The following is a 25,295-nucleotide window of genomic DNA, read 5'->3' as shown; positions in this document are numbered from 1 at the left end:
CAACATCTCCAACTTAATACTACCGCACTATAAGTTGTTGTTTGGCAATAAACTTTTTTAGTTGATTTTTTGTCTTTTTGGCTATTTTAGTTTGGAACTAAAAGTTTGTTTGGTTTGGCATTTTTGACTTTTGTGAGAAAAAAAAATGAAATGATTATGGTTTTGATAATTTAGTAACTTGGCTAAAATATTTTGAGTCATATCACCTCTCTACTTTTTAACATTTTTTTTTAAAAAAAATTTAAAAAGTTAAAAAGTCAATTTTTAACTAACTTTCCAAGGCAAGCATTTGTCTCACTTAATTATTTAGCCTATTTTGTCTTTTGTATTTTTTTAGTCCAAAAAACCAATGCCAAACAAAGCCTAATAATCTCCTCCCTCAATTTTACCACACTCTTAATTTCTTTCCTCCTATAGAGTCAAATAAATGTAGCATGAGAGTAAATGATATGTAGAAATAAGAAATCAGAATAAAGTATAAAATCATATCACTAAGGCCCTGTTTGGGAAGAGTTATTTGAGCTAAAATAACCAATAAAAACAAAATATATTAAAATAGAAAAATGATCCGTACCCCCTTTCTCCCACCCCTTTGACCCATCTCTTTCTGATTAATCAACTTCTTTTTTTTTTCCTTCTCCTCCAATCACCACCCGCCACGTGTATGTGGGTGGTGATTGGAGGGGTCTCAATCACATTAAAATAAAATATCACATTCAATTGATAGTGATTTTATTTTTTCTCTTACAATTATCAAATTAAATAAAAATAAAAAAATTCACCTATCTTATGCAACATAATTTTTTTAAAGTAGTCAACTTGTGAAACGATGCCTTAATAAATTAAAATTGACAGACGAAATCCGGAAAAATCCCAGGCCGTTGCCATCTCTATTGAAAACGCAACAGCAGGGACGGACGATGTTTTAGCTCTTCTTCTTCCTCTCAGATATCATTCCTCATTCAATTCAATTCCTCTCTCAAACCCTAATTTCTGAAAAATTACACACACACACACACATATGTATACTCTTCACTCTACCCCCTAGTGTTCAGTATTATTAGGGTTTAAATCTCAGCTCTCTTTCGATTAAATGTTGATTCTTTGATCCCATAAATGAACGATTACACCACCACCACCGTGTGCGGCAACTGCGGCGCGGCGGAGCACCGGCGGCTCCTCCACCACGTCCGCCACCGCGGGATCTTGCGCCGCCTCTGCACCACCTGCGTCCTCCGCCTCCACCCTCACTCCTTCTGTCCCACCTGCTTACTCATCTACGACCTCTCTCCACCCCCCTCAAACGACACCGTTTCCTGCTTCAAATGCTACTCCTCTTCTCACTCTCGCTGTGTCTCCCCCAACCCTCCTACGCCCTACATTTGCCCCCCTTGTGCAAACCCTAATCTCCCAATCTTCACTTTGAAGAAAGTCGAAGACGAAGTGGGTAAAGGTGGGGATGGGAATTGCCAAGAGATTGATTTGAAGGCGGCCAAAGTGCTGCTCGTGGCTGCCAGGATTGCGGCGGCTTCAATGAGTATAGCGGCGGTGGCGGCGAGGGCGGAGGCGGAGCGGAGAGTGAAGGAGGCGGCTTTTACGAGGAAGAGAGCGAGGGAAGCTTTGGAACATGTTGGGTTTCTTTTTGCCAAAGATAAGTTGAATCATAAGTGTGTTAATAATAATAATAATGCTAGTAGTGTTGGTGTTGTGAAGGTAGAGGCGGTGAAGAAACGGATTGGTAATCAGGGATTGGATTGTGCGAATGAGGTTTCGGCGCGTTTAAATGCTGTGGGATTGAGGGAGAATGAGAGGTTACAAAGATTTGGAAGACAGAGTAATAACTGTGCATCAATGGCTGTGGAGAGTAATGAAAAACTGAGATTGAACCCAGCTTCTAAAACTGACAGACCTGGTAATTTGGATCACTTGGGGAACAATATTGCACACGGGGAAAAAGTGAATCATGGGTTATATTCAGTTCCTCCTGTAGGAGCTGAGCTGCAGCATATGCAAAACAATCGTGGTAGGGAAGAGAATATTGGCTCGAATCAATAATTTCTGTAGGATGAACACAAGGTGGGAAATTTTTACTTTGGTGGTGTTTTTGATTGATTAAAATGTTGTTTTATTTGTGTATTTATTTGTTTTGTATTGTTCTTTGAATTGCAGGTGTACAAGGTTTCTGAGACTAACTCTGGGGGTACACTCATGGGATTGTGAATGGAATGAGATTTGCGTCTGTGAGTTGTATTTGCCAGACCAAGTGATATTTTGTTGGTGCATACCATTTGTCAATCTAGTTTGATTCCTTGATCCTATGTAGAGATAATTAAGATGATCTTACATGATTTATATTCTATCTTTCGTTGGCAAAGTCAAGTTTGATCTTTTATATGTTGTTCTGTACTTTTGCTAATCTTATATGTTTTCTGCATCACTGTTATCATATAATCATTAGTTCCTTAGTTTGTTGAGTTCGGTGTATTTGGTTGTTCAAATAGGTTTGGTATGTCTAGACTCAAGTTTCAGTGTGTGCCTTTGATGGGTTTGCTAATTTCATCCTTGTTAAGGAATTGATCAAGTCATTTGTAGAATTTAAAAATGCCCTTTTAGAAAAGAGCAAGGATCCTCTAGAGTGATTTTTTCCTAAAGTTTCCTAAAGTGCTACAGTGTATTTTTTTTTGATGTGACTTGCCAGTAAATCTCAACCACACAATATAGCACTCTAGGAAACTTTAGGAAAATTTCACTCTAGAGGATCATTGGTGTTTAGAAAATATCTCATTTTAGGAGGTTTCTATTTGATTTCTTTTTCTTTTTTTTCTTTTTGATGTTTCCTAGTTTGAATGCACCAAGATTTACAGCTAGATTTGTTTATGTATATATATATATATATATGTACAGATTACGAAACTTAGAGATGGTTTTGCTGCTTCTCTCTGTTTTAATCTTCAACAATTCTCTGTCTCCTTGTGCATATTCTAATTGATGTCTAGAGATTCCAACAAGGTATTTTGTGAAAAGAATAATAATTGTTAAATATAAAACTCGGGGTGTTTGAGATTGGCTCTAAAATAGCCTATTCCAAGTTAAAATAGCCAATAAAATAAAAACATTCCATTGCATCACTTTTTAATTTTTACATGTCTTTTTATAAAAAAATTAAATAACTAATTAAAATAGCCTACTCTCATGGTCTCAATTTGTTCAAATACTAAAAACTATTGTAGACCGTTTTAATCTCACAATCTTAAACCATCAACTATGGCAGGCCTTAGCCCACCAAATAAGCAATTGTAGGGGAGCATTGTTTTGAACTTATTAAAATAGTCTGTTTGGAGTTAAGAAAACATTGGGACCATGAAAATGTAGACTTGAGCCAAATGAGTTTTGTTAACACTTTATGGCACTGGTTAAAGATGCATTAACTCATCTTAATTAATTTTATGATCATAAAAAATTAAATAGGTATTGTTAGAGATCAAATTACTCTTCTCTTTAATTGCCTCTATTTTTATATACTTTTTATAATAGAATATTTTTTAACATTTTTTTTTTTTTTATAAAAGTGAATGCCCTATAATTTTAAATGAAACATTTTGTGGCTTTTTAAAAATTAAAAAAAAAATTAATGCCCTTTATTTTTAAAATTTTAATGACATTTTCCTCGCACCATATAGTTTAATTATAATTGAACATAAAGGACATTTACAAATTTTTTTAAAAAATCCAGAAAATGTCATTTAAAAATAAAATTTCTTTGTTGATTAATATTATGGAATTTTTATATTTGTTATAATTTTTAGATTTATTTTTCTTACACCATATAATTTAAGTATGATTGAAATTTAAAAATTAAAAAAAAAATCACAAAATATTATTTACAGAAATAAAATTCAATTTTATAATTAAAAAATGTTTAAAAAATTCCATTATGAAAAGTACATAAAAATAGAGGCAACTAAAGAAAAGGTAATTTGGTCTCTAACATTACAACATTTATAACCTATTCAATTTTCTATGATAGTGGGGCTGGTTAAGGTAAGTTAATGCATCATTAACAAGTGTCCTATATTCACCAAAACGAATATAAAAAAAACAAGTAAATTTACAATGATATAGTTTATTAAAAGTGAATAATAAGTGAGTGTTGCAAATCTTGAAAAATTAAACTCAAGGAAACTTTTCCTTTTTTGTTGTTTGAATCTTGTTTTTATGGGATGAAAGTTGTGTCAGATAGAAAGTAGCCTGGTGGGAGATGGAGAGTAGTAGAGGATTCAATGAGGCTTTGTTATGGAGAAAATGAGTGCTTTAGGTTAATACAACAGCTGTTTGCGTTCCCCCACCCCCCTTTCTTTTCTCTCTCATTTATTCCAAAACCCTAACCTGTCTTTGAGAGAGAGACGAACAGAGAAGGGCAGGGGCAGAGGTGAAACACAGAGGACGACGGTCGACGATGACTCCGGTGGCAACGTGAGGGGAGGCGGCCACAAGGTCATTCTCAAGATCTACAAGAAAAACATCTTCGGTCTCTCAAACAATCTTTGCCATTTTTGTTTCCGCAAGAAAAACATCTCTTCCAAAGCAATTCAATGAAAGGGTTGTTCACTTCATGGTCATCAATGATATATGGGCAAGTTTACATGAAAATTGCAATTTCAATGGATCACCAAATTCTTTAATGTTGTGTTTGGTTGGGGGATTTGAGGAGGGATTTGGAAAGGAAAATGAAAAAAATTGGTGAAATGTAAATAAAACATACCTATATTTTACCTAGTTTCACATACCTTTTCTATTTTCTTTTTCAAATCTCTCCTCAAATCCCTCAACCAAACCCAGCGTAAGGCAATCTATCAAACAGATGGTGTGAATCCCGTTAGAGAATACTTGAATTAGTAGGAAATCCAAAGCCTATCAATGGTGATCATGTAGAAATTGGTTGAGGCTAATTGTTGAACAAGTGGAGGCAAAAATACCGAGATTTTATAAACTCTTCAAAACAAAAGCTATCGAATTTTCATGGCTTGTTTTTCTGCAACTCAACTATACTGTCTTTCGCGGATGCTCATACTCTCTTTCATGGACACTCTCTTCATGGGATTGGTAGTTTTTAGATAGAGAAAGGCAGAAGGAGAAGAAGAAAGAGGAAGAACGACGTTATTTTAGAAGCATGACAGGGAGAACTGCAGGATTTCACGGCAGAGAATCCAGAACATGACTAAGAACAACAATCTACCATTTGAGTCCAATGATAAACAAACATTTAAACAATAGTGTTCAAAAAGTATGGAGACTTCTAAAATAAGTGTGTTTAGTTTGAATTTTTTAGATTAAGTTTTTTGAAAATTGAGTTTTTTAATTTTCGTGTTTTTTGTTTTTAGTGAATATTTTTAAAATTTTAAACATTTTTTTTATTTTTTTAGATATACCTTATTTAGATGTATCTAAAAAATAAAAAAATTCTGAAAAAATATTTTTAAAAATTAATAAATACATAAAAATATAAAAAAAAAGTATTGAATTCTCGTATTTTTTTTTATTTTTGGTATTTAGTGAATTTTTAAAAGATTTCTTTCACAAATTTTTTACTTTTTAAGTATATTTATGTTAGGTATGTTTAAAAAATAAAAAAATTTACTTAAAATATTAAAAACTTCAATAAAAATAAAAAAAAAATAAGAAAATAAAATTTTTTAAAAAGAGTTTTTGAAAAACGCTAACCAAACCTGCTGATTGTTTGTGTTAAAGACGTGTTAAACTCTGGCATTTGTCGGCCACTCAACACATGTCCAATGGTCCTTTTTATTTATTCATTCTTTGTTATTTTTTCAACTTTTACAATCCATTATGTTTCAGACACTTTGGGGATGTCTGTTGGACACATTTGTAGGTATAATGAAAATGACATGGAAGTTATGATTAAAATCAACACAAATATCTATTAATTCCTCTTATTTTTTTAATTTGAGAGAATTACATTAACATGTGTTGAGTTAAAAAATATTACAAAAATATGAAAAACATTATAAGCATTTAGAAGTGTAGATACAATATTTTAGTAGGGCTCCTCACTTGACCTCTCTCTCTCTGTTCTATGTGTATCTTTTTTGGGTCTGATCATAGAGGGGTAACCTCTGGAGCTAAGCTTTAAAAGTCACCCTTAGGTGGTTGTTACATAGCAAGATCACTTAATTATGTAACGATAAGTCACGGACTGGTACACAGACGAAAATTCAAACCCACACCTCTGACATTGGGTATGGTTCGCCCAGGCTTGAAAAATCTATCCTACCAAACATATGTGTATGTGTTGTCGTCTAGATGACTGGTCCCAGGAAGAGTGAAACTTGAGACCTTAAGACTTATACCCTAAAATCTTACCAAAGTGCCGCGTCTCGTTGAGTTTGTGTATCTTTTTTATTCTCATTTAGAAAGAGGAGAATGTGACAAAAGTATATCTAACTGGGATGACTTTCTATACACTTTTTTGAGAAGAAAACTCTTTAAACAAATTGATGTGATATGCTAGGTACCCTGGATTGCCTTTCCCTCTTTTACTTCTTGCAGAATCTTCAATGTTCTTCTGGTTAATGTTTCTTTACTTTAGGAACTGTGTGCCGCAGTTCCCTGGATTCATTGATTTCTTTCCACTACAAATTACTCCTTACATAATGTGTTCTCTCTTGAATGGAATTGGAGACCCCTGAACTCATATCATCCATTGATTCCCCAATTATTAAAAATCCCTTTTCTAGAATGAGTCTTAGACAAGCTAACCATTGGGATAGTTGAATGGTTCAGGGGATACTAATTGAGTTTATTCAATATGATTGTCACAGTTCCTTGGAACAATAAGCCTGTTTGGTAAAGCTTTTTTATAACTTATTTCAGCTTTTAACTTAATTTAAGCTGTTTCATTGTGCTTGGTGTAGCTTAATAATACAAATTATAACTTTCTATAAATAAAAAATCAATTTTTTGTTGAAATGGGTGTGGGTGCTTCGTTATTCAGCTTAAGCGGCAAACTGGGAAAGGAGGGGTTAAATTACTTAAATGTCCCTCATCAACTTCAATTATTACCAAAAAACCAAGATATAAACCCACAATCAAACACTGTTCACTTCTTCAGAGAGAGAGAGAGAGAGAGAGAGAGAGAGAGAGAGGAAGCTTGAGAGATGATTTCCGGCGGCAATTTCAGGTGGCGTGAACCAGCTGTCTCCGGTGGCGTGAACTAGCTCTCTCCCTCTCTCTCTCTCTCTCTCCGACGTGAACCAGAGTTGGCTCTGTGAGCTCTCTCTGTCTCTCTTCACAATCACAGCAGATCTCTCTCTCTCTCCGGCGTTGTTCGCGACAGATCGCGATAGATCTCTCTTTGTGATCGCAGCAGATCTGTGTCTTTCCGTCGTTGTTCGCGGCAGGTCTCTTTCTCTCTCTTCGTGATCACGACAAATCTGTGTCTCTCCGACATTATTCGCGACAGATCTCTCTCTCTCTCTCTTCGTGATCACGGCAGATCTTTGTCTCTCCGGCGTTGTTTGTGGCAAATCGCGATAGATCTCTCTTTCTCTCTCTCTCTCTCTCTCTCTCTCTCTTCGCGATCACCACTGTACCTTCGTCGTTGTCCCTCATCTCCACTCCTTTCTGATGAACTAGAGCTGTCGTCCCAGCTGGCTAGTTTAAAGCTATAATCTATAATCTGTTAAGGCATAATCTATAATTACTTTCCTACAATTCTACCAAATATGGCCAATATCAATGTCGTGGATCCACAGAAAATGCAATTTCAAATTTATCAAAGAACCTCATAAACACGGGCAGTAAAAACAACTTATACTAGAATATCTAAGAATGAAATTTGGGTATAATAACAATTTCTTACACTAGGAGAGAATTAAAGAAGTGCTCAAATCTATTATATCTACAAATATTAGGCGGCGTAGTTTAGGAAAATACACATCAATGGTAATGAAAGCATTTGGTTTGAATACATCAAATCCTATGGCAAACCTAACAGAAACATCCAGAAGAAAGGTAATATAAGATACCCATCTTATTATCTTCACCTTTTTCCTATTCCTTTTTTTTTTCTTTTCTTTTCTATCAACTGAAAAATTGGTAGCAAACCACATTATTCAGACAATTTCATCTTCATGGACACTCAACTAAGAGAGTAAAGCATTAAAAGTCTTGCATTCATGTATTGCTTTTTATCATATCATCAATCACAAAGTAAATAAGACAGACAATAAAAATTAAACAGAACAATTCATCTACATAATATGCAAGATAATATTCATCTTTCAATGGCATCAACATCAAGGGCTTACTATTAGGATTTTTTGTGGCACGGATTCAAGTCATGGAAATAGACCCTTTAGAAATGAGCGTAAGATTGAATACATCTTGCTATCCCCAAACACCACTTTAACGAGAATCTTATGCAAGGGGGTCATCCTTTTGTCTATAAGTTATTGTGCCCGACATGCATATTCTTAACCAAAGGCAACAAGTTAAAGCAATCAGACTGACACAAAAGCCAGATTCAAGGTCTTTTTCAACTAGATGACCTCCAAACAGATGCCAAAACATTAGTGCATGAATATTGAATACTAATTAGTCAAGAATTCCTACAATTTTTGCATCAAGAAGAGAGGGCTAAGACGATAAAGCCACTGCATTGTAGTAATAAATAAATACCATACAAACATCTAAACTTAAGTTGTGAATACATGCTTTATATGTGCTAATCTGACCTCAAAATAAATTGCATCACTTTTGACAAGGGAAAATAGAAACAATTACATGACTAGAAACTTTATTTAACAATTCTGCTAAGCAAGAGCATAATTAAGTTCTTACCGACAAAAATTACATGCATATCTTCAAGGTAACTTCAAGAACAGGGTAAAAAGGAAGCATATAGGACCAAGACCTCAAACAAAAACAGCTACAGCATGTAGCTGTGTTCACATACCCCAACAGAAAGCTTGGCTAGATTTTCATGGCTCTATAAACTGCCACCACATTGAAACCTGTAGCAGCATGCATAGTTCTCGGGTGTCACGTTTTCTCTCACATAGTACCTTGGTTCTGTGATACACATCATAGGTGATTAAGTGGTTTCCACCTTAAGATCACCAATTTAAAAGCAAAAAAGTAACATAATCCACTGTCGTAACTTTGGCTGTTCTTATATGTCTGCTGTGTTGCAAGGTCTAACGTTTCTTTGCTCGCTAAACAAATCTCCTTCTCCATCTCGAGTTTAATCACCAACATCAGCAATTAATTTTCATTTTGATTTTCCTTCCACACTGCGATTTAGAACCAACCACCTACACTCGTAACGACATGACCATCGGAGGCAACAAATGCTTACAAACTAATTCCTCAATGTGTTGCACAAACATATAAGTCTACAATGGGATAACTTGCTTGATGTCTTATCAAGCTTGAACTTCTTCCACATTGTTTCTATGAAGATTTTGTTAACTATAGCCATAGTTGAATTCATCAACTTCCCGCAAGGTTGAAATATCTAATGAAAGAGGACAGGTGGACCTATGCTACATACAACAGGGGATAGTAGCAAATGTCTAGCAACTTTACAACCTCAGTAAAGTCATCTTTGTCCAAGCAATCTTTCTAATTTCCCGAAGATTCGAACTACAACCACCACCAACATAATCATCCCTATGCACCTACTCAACCGCCTTGAATTAACTTGCAAAGCTACCAAATCTATAATCGATAATTCTTGGAAAAGAAAGCCTCCTATTAACTATTCCTAGTTCCAACCAACCAGCATGTACGTCATACCCCCACAACTATCTACCACACCCTTTTGCATAATTAAAACTAGGTTCTGGTTGAGTTTATGTACCAGCTACAGACCCCAAATCAGGGTTGGACTCTGCAACAGTGATGTTAATCGGCTGCCATCCTGACTGATTATGTGCAATCCACTTCTTTGCATTGATCACCAGGTGTAAAATCTGAAGTACATCACCCAAAGCAAGCTCTTTTAAACACATCTTCTTCATAATAGTAGCAGCTTCATACCTAAAGGATTAAGGAATATTAAAACAAATATTTGCAGTTGGATGAAATTCAAAGAAGCCAAAGTAAGTAAATTGAAGCAAACTAGTACGTAGGCATTTTACCTGCATCGAGAAGCCATTATTGCTGATCGTCCAGCGGAGGATATCAAAAATTTCTGGATTTGATCCCATGTTGGTTTTGGATAGTGCTTAGGATTACCCCCTATAGGGTTCACACACTTCCATAGTTTCTCATTCTTACCGACATACAATTGCAAAGCACCTAAATTCTGCTTTACAACCAGCTGCTGCTCAACAGCACTGTCTAGGGCTTTCTTAACATCAGTGTTGGGGTGCTTGGGGTCCCCATAACATATGCAATCAGCTATATTTGCTTCGGTTGGCATAATCTTCTCAGTTTTTAATGTGTTCAAGGCAAGTAAAACTACCCCGATTAGGCCTTGGACATATTCAGAAGGTTTGGGGCACCCTGGAGTCCCCCATACACCATTAGCAGAGATATTAGTGGTGCCCATTGCTGAAGAAGATGATGGCATAACTTCTGGACCATTTGGGTGCCTTTGGTTCGGCGTGTCATGGTGAAATGGTGGTCTGTTCTGCGCGATATGTCCTCTTTGTGGAGCGTTTAAATTTACATTGTTTGGAGACTCAAATATATAATTTTGTTTCAGCTCTACACCATTTCGTGGTTGAGAAGTAGAAGATTTGTAATCATTGCTGGGGTATGCAGAAATATTTAGCTTACCAATATCGGGCACATTTGTTGGAGGACCTGAGGTGAAGTTTGGTCTATCAGGCCTCGGAGGTATTGAATGAGAAGCCTGGGTGTGCAAATCAAGTGGACGCAAATTAGGTACAAATGCATGTTGCAAAGGGAGGTTGTTTGGTCTTACTGGCTGCGAAAAATGATTTTGGTAAGTGCTCTGAGGGTTATCGTTGTTGGTCCAGGAAAGGTCAGAATTACCAGGAATGAAGTTTGGGGCAGGTCCACTTACGGGGCCTCTGGGATTATAAGCACTAGATAATTCCTGGGTGTCCTTGAATTGCTTAGCATGTGTATGTCCAGGTTGACGATTGTTCTGACCTTCTTGAACCCCTATCGGCGCACTTGAAGTTTTTGAAATATTTGGTTGACTCACAGTTCTCCGAGGTTGTTTGCCTTTATATTTAGTATCAGATCCCCTTCCCATATGCGGGAACTTGTGAGTTCCCGAATGAGGGCTTTCATACAAGAGATCCTCTGTTTGGGTTACGTGAATAGGATCAGAAACTGGAATATGTGATGAGTCAGAGTTCTTTAAATAGCTAGAGCCACTTTGAACAAATTGAAGTGAGTCGCCATTTGATAATGGTGGTCCTCCAGCCAAAAGACTTGTCCATAGCCACATGCTCTTCGCAGCAGCAACGAGCGGTGCAGATGCTTTCTGAGGTTGTGCTAGGAGAATATTATATTTCCTCATGCGCAGCTGATGCAGAGCATTAGAGAAGTCCCGATCACCAGAAATTAACAAATAATTAGCAGGTGCAGAATTGTCCACAGCCCAGAACAACATATCCACCAGAATCTTCTTGTCACTTGCATCCTTAACACCTATTACGTTAAATCAAAATCTTTAATTTTTTCCAATTTAAAAAAGTATACATTAATAGAAGTAATTGAGCCTGCAGTCAAAAAAGGTTCAAACGCATAGAAGGAAAAATGATATATGCATGTTAATAACAAAGCTACAGAGAGCAAACAATAGAATCCGTGACAAAAATAAATCCAGCTATACAACCAGTAGGCATTGTCTAGTTCATCCACGATGGTATCACTGCACCCTTGATGGAAACCATAAGCAGTAAATTGTCCATTATTGCAACTTGTTAATCGCCACAAAGCTCATGATTCACACACACACACACAGATCTCTTTATATGGAAAGAAGAAACTAACAACATCCAACAAAACAACTCGGAAAGAGTGCTTCCCCCCGTTACTAGCTGCTATTTGATATCTACTGTTATTAGTAGTTATACTTGTTTTGGATATTTTGGGCTCTTTAATTATCATCATTTAAATAAAAAAATTAAAAGTGTGCACATAACGAAAATCATAAGCAACACCTCTCCTATTAATGCAAATAATGAACTGCCATAAAACCAATGTTCTGAAACCCAGACCGTTGATCAAACCGGAAAAGTAACCGGGTCACTAGTTTAATCGTCAGGTGAAATGGAATTAAACCGTGACATCATAATTACTTAATAAATATATTAAAAATTATTTTTAATTTCAAAAATAAGAATTAAGATACATTCATTCAAAAAATATATATATTTTACGATATATGTAATTTTATAAATATTTTCTACCGAATAAATATATTTATACATATATTTTTATATTGGTGTTATTTGTAAAAATATTAATTATAATAGTATTTGAGAAAAAATATGTTGAATACAATAAATAACATACATCCACTATTAATATCAAATGTGATATGTTGGTCTAGTGGAAATGCGGCCAACTTATGCGTGCGGGGTGCTGAGTTCGATTCCTCACAATAGTTTATTGATGCATTGGAAGTTCAGCCGGCTTGCTCCACCCGACTCCGTTCAGCGGTTAACTCGGTTTAACCACGGGTTTCACTGGTTTTAACGGAAGTTCAGCCGGTTTGCTCCGCCCAACTCCAGTTCGGCGGTTAACCCGGTTTAACCACAGGTTTCACCGGTTTCGTCAAAAGAAACCGATTTTTCAAATGAAATGGGTTTAAGGGTGTACCCAGACTGGAACTTGGACCGGTCAACAAATCAACCGGTCGAACCAACTAGTCCGGTCCGGTTATAAAAACATTGCATAAAACATATAAGATTAAGAGTCCAACATAAACAATCAAAATAATGGCAGATTTCTTCTATTATAAGCAGAGGTTTTGATTTTTCATCACTTTTTTTTTTTGATAGAATTTTTCATCACTTGTAATTAGCTTAATGTTGGGCTTGGACATTATTGGCATTTCTAAATCAAGAAACATAAACATGAATCATAAGCTTCCTATAGCAATTCGTTAGTTGCATTAATGATGCTTATGATGTCTGTGACAGGGCTGAAATGTGCAGCACAAGTATAACAACTAGAAACAAAAAATCAAACCTCAGCTAATAACAGAAGAACACATTATCATACATATTACATATTTTCATGAGAACCAAAAGAAAAGGTCATAATGATGAATCTGTCAAATCACATGACTCTGCAATATCACTTCACCTATCCAATCCAACAAATGTCTTTTTAAAGTAGTGAAATTACATGTACATCCACTTCGCCTCTAGTTCTCAAGAAGATCCTTAATTGAAAGACATATTCCAAAATTGAATCTAAAGTCTTGTACTACGAGACTGGAAAGTTGTTAAAAGAAGTCAACTCAACTTCCTTTTGAGTCATTGTTTCCTTACTTGAAAAGAACTCTTTTTTTTTTTTTTCTTTTTTTGGGCTTTTCTCCCTTTAAATGCGGAACTTTGGAGCTTAGTTTACTTAGCGGGATAGCCTTATACCCTAAGAAGCAAGGACACGTGACACGATATGGACACAACACAGACACGTAGACACACAAATTTTCAAAAAATGTAGGACACGACACGTTGAGAACACGTGCAAAACATATAATTTTATATGTTTATTACGTATCATATTTTTAAATATTTAATATTTATTTTATGTCAAATATTTAATTTTATCAAATTCATTAACCTTAAGTATGCTATTATAGTAAACAAAATTATCATATTTTTAAATATTTAATATTTATTTTATGTCAAATATTTAATTTTATCAAATTCATTAACCTTAAGTATGCTATTATAGTAAACAAAATTAAAATTCTAATTTTTTTTGAAAAAATTGGTACTCGGTGTGTCCTTTGCATGTCCCAGCGTGCCTCCAATGTGTCCTAGCGTGTCCGACACGTGCCTAGAGCGTGTCTAGTGCGAGTCGGACGCCTGTACGTCACCTCCAAAGAGGTGTCCGTGCTTCATAGCTTCTACCTAGAAAGAGGGCTCAAAGAGAGTAGAAATGCTTTCCTTCATGCGGAGTATGAACTTCCGATTCCAGGCTGCTACTATACAAGGAAGATTGCTTACGACATCAATCAGCTAGGTCCATCTGTTGAATAACCTTTTCAATGCATCCAATATCCCGAGTCGGACTAGGGTGAAGTGTCTCTCACTTTCAAGTTCATTGGCTAGCAATATGCCGACAGGTTTAGAATTGGACCCTCGCACCAACAAAAATCAGAGCTCTTTAAAAAAGACAGGATGGACAAACCAAAAAATGAGACATTTGCAATTGGTCTCCCTGGGAGGAAAAGTCACTTGCTTCCAAAGATAGGAAGCGCGCAAGGAAAAAGTCATATAAAAACAAAAGAAGGCACTACTTTCAAAGAAACATTAAAGAACAAGACATATCCGGTAATAACAAATAAGAGCCACCATTGTCTAGAGGAACTATAACTACCAATCAATGGTAAATCAAAACACACATGGAAAAGTCACTTGCTTCCAAAGATAGGAAGCACAAGGAAAACGTTGTAATAAACAAAAGAAGACACTACTTTCCCAAAAAAATTAAAGAACAAGCCGTATCTGGTAATAACTAATAAGAGCCAACATTGTCCGCAGGAAATATAACTACCAATTAACGGTAAATCAAAATCTCAACCAACATGGAAAAACACACATGCTATACATATGAGAACCAAAGTAATGGATTAGTTGCAAGTCATCAAAAAATATGAGATTCTACAATGTAACACAGATTAAAAATTAAAGCAGGGGTATCCAACCGCACCTAATCAAAAACATTCTTGCACGAGTAGAATTCAAGAAGTTTAGAGAGATGTAACATTCTGGATTATAGAAAGAACTGATCAAATAGTTCAGAGACTATAAAAGTAAAGACTTGACATTTTCACCTAAAAAACAAAATCCAGTACCTAAGCCCGAAAATTTCTCATCTAAATAAAAAGCAAAGAAAATTAAAAGATGTGTCTTTTTTATTTCTTACTCATCCAAACAAAAGGGCCAAAAATCACAAATCATTTCTTTTCTTTTCTCACCTGGGTGAGAAACCATAATCTTCTCATTTCTTTTTTCACCTAATTTACCAAAGGGATTATAAAAGGACCACACGATGTCAGGGCAGGCAGTGAAACTGAGATACAGAGAAAACATGGTAAAAAAATTAGAATAAATTGAAGGAATTAGGCACATAGTACTGATCATCAACACACACACACACACATCCATTCCTGTTCCATAAAGAGAGATCTCATCATCAACAGACACATAAATACTCAAAACGATTCAAAATTTGACCCCAAATTAGAGATTACACATCAAAGCCACAAAGCATAAACTGAAAAATAAAAAAATATATATATTAGGTACATATTGACCCGATCATCTTATCCGATCAAAAAATTCAACAACTTCAACAAACAATACACATACATCTACACAATTCAATCAAAACCACAATTGAAACAAAAACTCAACATGACAGCAACAATTCGTCCCGATCCGATCACACCAAAGATCAAAGCACACAACTTTCTACTCCAACTCAACAATTCATCAGAATCAAGAGCATAAACTCGAATCGATGTATATATATACCTGCAGGGACATGATTAAGGGCTATGCCGGTGCTGTTGAGGGCTTGTTGAACAGTGGTCGGAATCCTAGTGGTGTCGCCGTAGGCGGTGATGGAGACGGGACCACAGTAGTTCATCTTGACAAGTGCGGAGCTAATGTTCTGAGCGATCGAGTGGGGTTCGCAGCCTTTGGGGACTTGACAGTTCTCGATGTCCCACCACACCGATATCTTCGCCTTCTGGTACTGTGGCTCCGCCATTTCCGCCGCCGCCGACGCCGGAAATCCGCCGTTGTTTCCACCGGCGCCACCCATTCTTCGCGAATCCCAATGATAGCGGTTTTGCTGCTGCACAGACCACAAGCGCACGATAGCACATACAGATAGATAGATAGATAGATAGATAGATTTACCGGTTCCTCTCCCTCTCTCTCTCTAGAAAACCGGACTAATGTATATGACGTATCGTCTGCGCAATGGACCCTTTTTCGCATGTTGTGGCATGAAATTACGATTTTGTCCTTGATTGGTCGTGGTCGTTGGGATTGACGTATGAGGTTACTGTATATGATTAACATACATACGTTAAGAATACGTGCCTTTACTGTTTTCGAGTGGAATTCACCCAAAAAAAAACATTTCCTGTCTTGACTATGGGCATTTTGGTTAAAAAATAAGCAACAAGAATCGGATCAAATCCATTTTATTGAAACAACGGTTAGACCATCTCCAACGGTTCATTAAACTCAGCATCAAATTTAAAAGTTGGTGAAAAAGTTACTGTTTGATGTTCTAACGGTTGCACCAAATCGATATCAAAATGAGATTTCACCAAACATTCCATCAAACTGAGAATAGGCGAAGCATTTCACCAAATCACTGTAACTGACCGTTGGGGTGATACCAACCGGTCGACCAGCCGGTTGACCAGCCGGTTGATCAACCGGCCAATCAGTAACAGATTCAAACAGTTTAAAAACAGTTAAAAAAAAAAATTTCCCTAACCGGTCAACCAGCCGGTCGACCACCCAGTTGTCCAGAAAAAAGTTCAGAAAGTTCAACAAAAACGATTCAGACAATTAAAAAAAAAAAAAATTCTTCTCACCGGTCGACCAGCCGGTCAACCACCCGGTTGTCCCGGGACAGATTTGGTGAAAGGTGAACCGTTGGAGCATCTGGTACCAGATTTGGTGAAATGAGTCATTTTTTACTCAGATTTGACGAAAAATCTGATTCACCGTTGGAGATGCTCTTATTCCAACTGGTAAAAACCCTTTACAACACTAACATCTAATTTCTAAGTCTCACTACCCCTTCACCTCATTTTGCCTGTCCTCCTCCAATATTAGAATATGTTTGTTGACTTTTTTTTTTTTACTTTTAAAGGTTAATAATATAAATTTATACGTGTCACTAAGGATCAATTAGTCCTTACATAAGTCATAATTGTCAACCAATTATTAAACGATTATGTTAAAGTTCTTTCAGTCTCAATGAATAGGACTTTTACTGATGGCTTGTTTTAGGAGAAAATTATGAATAGTAACACGTAAATATAATTCAAAAACTGAATTTCATTAAACAAATGAAAACTTACAATGAAATTACAATGGCCCAGTCTCGACGAGGTTCACAGTAACAAACTACTGAAAAACTACTCCTAGAAATTGAAGTGCAGTACAGGAATTGAAATGCTGGAAATGTAAAAAACTAGAAAGAAAATATGAAATAAATAACTGGTTTTCTAGATGTGAGCCTGGGTCCTTATTCTGGGGCCTTCATTGCTATTTATACTTCCTAGTGGTAACCGTCGAAGTGAGCTTCCAACCGCTGAAATGTCCTCTCATGATTACTGAACATGCTTTCTCACAATCAGTTCCACTATGTCACTCCTGGAGTTAGGCTTCCCTCTTGATTTTGAATTTAAATTTATAAGTGTCACGACCCAAACCCGGTCCCATGGGTTTAGCACCGTAACCGGCCAATAATCCGAGATTACCGAAGGCCTGCTTAACAGTAGTACAGTAAAACAGAGTACAGGGCGCGGCGGAAGCCAATACAGTAATTAAACAATGCCCAATGAGCTGTGACAGTCTGTATGCAAAAAGACTTTCCAAACACATTTACATTCAGTGGAAAGGTATACACAATATATACAATCATTCAGAATAGGGACCCAATCCCTATGTAACGGTACAGTAAACATTTAGTCTATACAATCCATTTGGTTATTACAAAACAACAAGACAGTACAGAAGGGGGAGTCCTAAAACACCCCTAAGCCTTAGCATGATAGGCTTGGAACCTCGCAGTGAGGCACGGTAGTTGGCTTGACAAAACTGGAGTAACCCTGACGCTCCTAGCAGCGGTCTGGTGCCTGAACACCTACATATATATATGAGCAGTGAGCTAAAACTCAGTGAATAACATAATGCATAAAGAGGTTAAGAATGAATGTCCTTACAGTATGAAAACAGTTCATTAAATCAGTATTTCAGTCGTTCAGTCAGTACAGTCATATGTGGTACATCCATTAGCATAACAGTACAGTAAACAGTAGGTCTTAAAAGACCGAGCAGTAAATGATGGCCATCAGTCAGTAAACAGTAGTGGTATCAACAAGGGAACCGACAGAGATCTCTGTAACAGTAACAGTAACAGTAACAGTAGGTGCTAAGGATGCCACAATACAGTTCAGAACATAGGACATACATTCATTCAATTAACAGTATCAGTTCAGAAAGCAATACAGTTCAATTGTTCAGAAGATAATCATTTCGAACATATCTTTACACAGTTGTTACTCACAGAGTTTGGGCTACAGTATGCTAGAGCGTGCCTCCCCAGTCGCCAACCCTACACAGTTAACAGATTGAACACACTAAGCTACACAGCTGGGAAAGATAATAACTTAATCCCTAATTTGCCTTAGTGTGTTCTACATCTATATCCTCAATAAGATATCTTAAACTAGGCCTAAGAATGCCTGGAATGGGATGAGGATGCAAAGATGTACTTTTAAAAGCATTTTCAGATTTTTCAGAAAACAGCGATCACGCTCGAGCGTAGGTCACTCCGCTTGAGCGGACATGCAGACAAAAGTACCCGCTCGAGCGTACTGCAAAAGTACTGGATGGGTGAAATCTCTGCTCGACGGACGCTCGACGCCCGCTCGAGCTTGAGACACAAGACTCCGCTCGAGCACCCAGTCCTCCGCTCGAGCAGATTGTAAAACAGTGCAGAGATACTGGATTCTCGGATTCCACGCTCGAGCGGGAGTGCAAAATCTGGAAATTCCAGATTGCACCTCCAAGCTCAAACTCAAACTCAAATGCATCAAAACCGATCCTCTTGGGCCCATTTTCTGGAAAACTCTTATAAACTCATAGTTAAACATGATTCAAAACTCAATTTGAGAAGTCAAAGCCCAAGGGTGTTTAATCAAACCCAATTTCAAACCAATTTTTCAAGAACAATCTTCAAACATGACATGCATGATCTTCAAATAACTTTCAAGCTTCAAAACATGCTCTAATGAGCCAATTGATTCACAAACATGATGAAAACATGGCCTACACTCAAAACATGGACATGCATGTGACGATTTGCCAAGAACTCAACTCAAAATCCAACAATACTAACGTGCATGCAAGGAATGAGCTTCATTTCAACAACAATGAACCAAAACATGACTTAGTTCTACCATGAAGCATGAATCATGCAAGAACTAGCTCAATGACAACAATAAGAAGATGAGTTTCCTACCTTAGTCTTGTATTCAAGGTTTAGGAGCTCAAATATGAAATCTATACTTCAATTCTCTCAATCCAAGCAAGATCAAGCAAAAGCGATGAAGACACTCTCACTCCCTCTCTCAAGTCGGTGGTATGCTCAAAATGAGCTGAGCAAAAGTGTTTTAATTCAATGTATAAGGCTCAAAAGTGCATAGATAATGGCCACTAAGTGGTCTAATTGTAATTAAGTCAAACTTTGCAATGAACCCAATATTTAATCTAATTTAATCATACTAAATCAAATTCCAGGTAAATACACCATAAAATCACATAATTATGAGGGTTGAGAAACCTCAATCAATTCCCGGATTCGGCCGCCGATAGGGCCTTCAATTAACAATTAAAAGCATAAAAAGGTGAACAGATAATCAAACAATCAAACAGATAAATGCACAAGTAAACAAATATACTCAGTCAATTCAGTTCTAGATTTCAGCCAGTCAGTTCAGTATTTCAATCAGTTCACTTATCAGTCATAATCAGTTCAGTTTAACGGTAATCAGTGGTTATGCGGTAAACAATGGTGAGGGTTATTACAGTCTCCCCTCCTTAAAAAGAGTTTAGTCCTCTAAACTCGAGTTACCTTCGTTCTGGAAGAAAACAAGATTCAGTGGAAAATAGTTCAGGATATCTTTTGGCCATGTCATCTTCCCTTTCCCAAGTGGCATACACGCCACCATGGTTTTGCTAGTCGACTTTCACTAGCGGGATCTCTTTGTTTCTCAACTTCTTGATCCGTCTGTTTACAATCTGTATGGGCTGTTCCTCGTAAGTGTAGTCATCACTTAGCACCACACGAGTAGGCTCTATCACATGAAAAGGATCCCAGAGGTAGTCCCTCAACATAGAAATGTGGAAGACGTTATGCATATGCTCCAGTTCGGGAGGAAGCGCAACTTGATACGCCACCTGATTGATTTTCTCCATAATCTCATATGGTCCGACGTATCTCGGTGCTAACTTGCCTTTGACTCCAAAGCGAGTCTGGCCTTTCATTGGTGTCACTTTCACAAATACGTGATCACCCACTTCATACTCTCTGTCTCGTCTTCTGACATCAGCATAACTCTTCTGTCTGCTCTGCGCAGTTTTCAGTCTCTGTTATATCAGTTTCACTTTCTCAGTCGTTTCATATACAATCTCGGGCCCAAGCAAAGGCCCATCTCCAACTTCTGCCCAGCAAATCGGAGATCTACATCTTCTACCATACAATGCCTCGAAAGGCGCCATGCCAATACTCGAGTGATAGCTGTTGTTGTAAGCAAATTCAGCTAAGGGCAAATGACTTTCCCAGTTTCCCTGAAAATCAAGGACACACATTCTCAGTAGATCCTCCAGAGTCTAGATGGTCCTTTCTGACTGGCCATCTGTCTGAGGATGATAGGCACTACTCAGTCTCAGTTCAGTACCCAGTGCAGTCTGTAGGCTTTGCCAAAACTTCGATGTAAACTTCGAGTCTCTGTCAGAAACAATGGACACAGGCACTCCATGCAGTCTAACAATTTCGTCAATATAGAGTATAGCCAATTTGTCCGCATTATAAATTGTCTTAACAGGTAAGAAGTGAGTAGATTTAGTCAGTCTATCAACAATAACCCAAATCGAGTCCATACCTTTACTGGAGCGAGGCAATCCCACTATAAAATCCATGGTGATATACTCCAATTTTCACTCCGGTATCGGTAAGGGCTGCAAATAAGCCTGCGGGTCGTTGATGTTCGGCTTTAACTTGTTGGCAATGAAGACATTTCGATACAAAATCAGCAATTTCTTTCTTCATTCTTGGCCGCCAGAAATTCAGTTTCAGGTCTTGGTACATTTTCGTATTCCCCGGATAAATAGAAAATCTTGAGTTGTGGCCCTCTTGCAGAACTCTTCTTTTCAGTTCGGTATCATTTGGTACACACAGTCTTTCTTGAAATTTCAGTATATTATTCTCGAATTTGAATCCCGGTCTCGGTTTAGATTCTCTTTCTCCGATGATCTTTTTCAAGAAGTCATCCAGTTGCTGTTTCTCTTTAATCTCTTCAATCAGTGCCGGTTGAGCAGAAATAGCAGCTAAGGTTCCACCTTGTTCTCGCAAAACAATTTCAATTTCAGATTTTTCAAGGTCACAAAGCAACTCTCTCTGCCCGGTAAGCAAACAGGCTAAGTTTCCAATCGATTTCCGGCTCAGTGCATCGGCAACGGTGTTGGCTTTTCTCGGATGGTACAAAATCTGTAGGTCATAGTCCTTTATCAGTTCTAGCCATCTCCGCTGTCTCATGTTCAATTCTTTCTGTGTGAAGAAATACTTCAAACTCTTATGGTCGGTATATACTTCACATGTCGCCCCATACAGATAGTGACGCCAGATTTTCAGTGCAAATACTACTGCAGCAAGTTTCAGATCATGGGTCGGATAGTTCTTTTCATGCGGTCTCAGTTGTCGGAAGCATAGGCAATTACTCTCCCATTCTGCATTAAAACACATCCCAAACCCTTATGAGAAGCATCACTAAATACAGTATAACCATCCGTACCTGAAGGTAAGGTAAGAACCGGTGCAGTCACAAGTCGAGTTTTCAACTCCTGGAAGGCAGATTCCCGCTGATTAGTCCAGTCAAATGATATCCCCTTCTGAGTCAGTTGAGTTAACGGTAAAGCAATTTTAGAGAAATCTCTGACAAATCTTCTGTAATATCCAGTCAAACCCAAAAAGCTTCGGACTTCAGTCACGTTGGTTGGTCTAGGCCAGTTCACTACAGCTTCGATTTTCTGCGGATCAACAGAAATTCCATCTTTGCTAACAACATGCCCCAAAAACATAACATGGTCAAGCCAAAATTCACATTTAGACAGTTGAGCATACAGTTTCTGTTCTCTTAGGGTTTGTAGGGCAAGTCTCAGATGATGTTCATGTTCTTCTATACTTTTGGAGTAAATCAGTATGTCATCAATAAATACAACAATAAAGTCATCAAGGTACGGTTTAAAGATTCTGTTCATGAGATCCATAAATGCAGCTGGTGCGTTCGTGACTCCAAAAGGCATAACTAAAAATTCGTAATGTCCATACCTTGTTCTAAAAGCAGTTTTATCAATGTCATCTGATTTAACTTTCAACTGATGGTATCTGGATCTGAGATCAATCTTCGAAAATACTTTAGCACCCTGTAACTGATCAAATAGGTCATCAATACGCGGTAATGGGTATTTATTCTTTACAGTTACCTTATTCAGTTCACGATAGTCAATGCACAGTCTCAGTGAGTCGTCTTTCTTCTTTACAAACAAAATAGGTGCGCCCCACGGTGAGGTACTAGGTCTGATGAACTTTTTGTCTAACAGTTCTTGCAGTTGTACTTTCAATTCTTTCAGTTCAGTTGGAGCCATTTGGTAAGGAGCTTTAGAAACTGGCTGTGTTCCGGGAATCACATCAATGGTAAATTCAATCTCCCTGTCAATCAAAATCTCCTGGAAGATTATCTGGGAAAACGTCTGGGAATTCTCTGACTATAGGAATACAGTTCACATTAGCATTATCATCAGTAGACACAGTCAATACAAAACACAGATATCCCTTACAGCCCTTTCTAATCAATTTTACAACTTTCACAGATGAAATCAGATACGGGGGAGGTACTACTCTAACCCCATTAAACACAAATTCAGGTAGACCAGTCGGATGGAAAACTACTTGTTTCGTTACACAGTCTATGGTGGCATGATATTTCGTTAACCAGTCCATCCCCAATATTACATCAAAATGATCAATGTTCAATGGCAGTAAATCGATAAACAGATGTGCATCTCCAACAATAATTTCACAAGCAGGGTACATGTATGCACAGGTCATAGATCCCCCAACGGGTGATGATATAGCTAACAGATAATTCATAGGTTCTAAGGGTCTATTCAATTTACGCGAAAAAGCATGCGACACATAAGAATGCGTAGACCCCGAATCAATCAGTACATAAGCATTCTGAGTACAAATAGAAAGAATACCTGACACAACGGTCTCAGTATTCTGGATGTCTCTCGGTACTAGGGTGAACACTCGGCCCTGCCCATAGGCTTTTTCCCGGTAGCTTTAGGGTTCGGTTTTGGTGTAGCAGTTGATGCCGCTACGCTTGGTGTAGCTTTAGTACTAGCTTGTGGAGCAGAGGGACAGTCTTTAACCATGTGGCCCACCTTGCCACACCTATAACAGGCTCCTGATATCTTGTAACAGACTCCCTTGTGATTTTTACCACACTCAGAACAGGGCGGTATTGTACGGTTTCCTTGACTAGACGTAGTCGTTGACCCCGTATTCTGTTTCTTGTTCAATGGACTATGCTTGCCTTTCTTAAACTTAAAACTCTGCCTTTTTCCCGCCATTCAGGCAATGGCGTTTCAGTTTTCAGTGCTTCAATGTTTGATTCAGCCATCAAGGCTCTGTCAAGAACATTTACATAATTCGATAGTTTCAGAACATTCATTCGGTCAAGAATTGCAACATTAAGGCCGCCTTCAAATTTTCTGGCCTTCTTATACTCAGTATCTACCATATGCGGTGCATTTCTAGCAAGCTCGGTGAATTTCGTCTCATATTCAGCAACGGACATTGTGCCCTGTTTCAGTTGTTCAAACTCAGTTACTTTTCTATCCCTAACACATTGAGGGAAGTACTTTTCAAAGAAGGCTCCCTTGAATTGAGCCCAAGTCAGGACGGTATTTTCATCATGGATGAGCATCCACCACCTTCTAGCTTCTTCTTGCAATGTAAAGGTGGCTAACAGTACCTTGTGTGCTTCAGAGCACGGGAAAACTTCAAACAATTTTTCAGTCTCCAGAACCCATGCTTCAGCTTTCAACGGTTCTAGGCCTCCCTGAAAGGACGGCGGTTTCATTTTGCTGAACTTATGGGTCAATGCAATTATGTCCCCATCATTAGCATTCATATTTTGTACATTCACATTCACATTTTGTTCCGGCTGTATCGGAGGAGGAGGAGGTAGGGGCTGTTGGTTCAGTTGTCGATCCAGTCTCGCGGTTATCAGTTCCATCATTTGCTCCAGTCTGGCCATTCTGGCCTCAGAGGATGAGGATTCAGTTTCATTTGCAGTGTTTGCGTTATCCATTTCACTATAAGCAGTTATAATAGTTTTAAACATAAGTAGTCATTTGTTTAACAGTTTAACACGTTAGCATATATTCAGTCATAACATAACTGCACATTTATCATGCTCATGAGATGCCCTAATTACTTTTCTAGGACACCCTATAGCTCATTTGGACATGTGTGTGCGGTATAACTCGTGGTAAGTATCGCTCTGATACCACTCTGTCACAACCCAAACCCGGCCCTATGGGTTTAGCACCGTAACCGGCCAGTAATTCGAGATTACCGAAGGCCTGCTTAACAGTAGTACAGTAAAATAGAGTACAAGGCGCGGCGGAAGCCAATACAGTAGTTAAACAATGCCCAATGAGCTGTGATAGTCTGTATGCAAAAGGACTTTCCAAACACATTTACATTCAGTGGAAAGGTATACACAATATATACAATCATTCAGAATAGGGACCCAATCCCTATGTAACGGTACAGTAAACATTCAGTCTATACAATTCATTTGGTTATTACAAAACAGCAAGACAGTACAGAAGGGGGAGTCCTAAAACACCCCTAAGCCTTAGCATGATAGGCTTGGAACCTCGCAGTGAGGCACGGTAGTTGGCTTGATAAAACTGGAGTAACCCTGACGCTCCTAGCCGCAGTCTGGTGCCTGAACACCTACATATATATATGAGCAGTGAGCTAAAACCCAGTGAATAACA

General features: G+C 37.7%; 2 protein-coding genes across 3 annotated transcripts; one reads left to right on the top strand and one right to left on the bottom strand.

Annotated features, from left to right (window-relative positions):
* Nucleotides 1-833: 833 nt before the first annotated feature.
* LOC114286323 (uncharacterized) lies at nucleotides 834-2,474 on the top strand. Its single transcript, XM_028229478.2, has 2 exons — nucleotides 834-2,076; nucleotides 2,170-2,474. Exon 1 carries the CDS (start codon nucleotides 1,117-1,119, stop codon nucleotides 2,053-2,055), a length of 939 nt encoding a protein of 312 aa, XP_028085279.2. The 5' UTR covers nucleotides 834-1,116; the 3' UTR covers nucleotides 2,056-2,076; nucleotides 2,170-2,474.
* A 6,182-nt stretch (nucleotides 2,475-8,656) lies between these two features.
* On the bottom strand, nucleotides 8,657-16,181 carry LOC114286313 (uncharacterized). 2 transcript variants are annotated; one of them, XM_028229468.2, is made up of 3 exons: nucleotides 15,720-16,181; nucleotides 10,161-11,649; nucleotides 8,657-10,059 (listed from the first exon to the last, which is right to left on the bottom strand). In XM_028229468.2, exons 1-3 carry the CDS (start codon nucleotides 16,009-16,011, stop codon nucleotides 9,873-9,875), a joined length of 1,968 nt encoding a protein of 655 aa, XP_028085269.2. In that variant the 5' UTR covers nucleotides 16,012-16,181; the 3' UTR covers nucleotides 8,657-9,872. The 2 variants fall into 2 exon arrangements, with proteins under 2 accessions (XP_028085269.2, XP_082724607.1); XM_082868481.1 differs by having other exon boundaries at nucleotides 10,161-13,797; nucleotides 13,893-16,122.
* Between the last annotated feature and the right edge of the window lie 9,114 nt (nucleotides 16,182-25,295).

Source organism: Camellia sinensis, chromosome 5 (assembly GCF_055761805.1).
Source record: "Camellia sinensis isolate YWXY chromosome 5, ASM5576180v1, whole genome shotgun sequence".
In the NCBI taxonomy this organism is placed as follows: domain Eukaryota; kingdom Viridiplantae; phylum Streptophyta; class Magnoliopsida; order Ericales; family Theaceae; genus Camellia; species Camellia sinensis.
The sequence above is the reverse complement of the archived record's forward strand: the minus strand, read 5'-3'. Positions and strand labels throughout refer to the sequence as shown.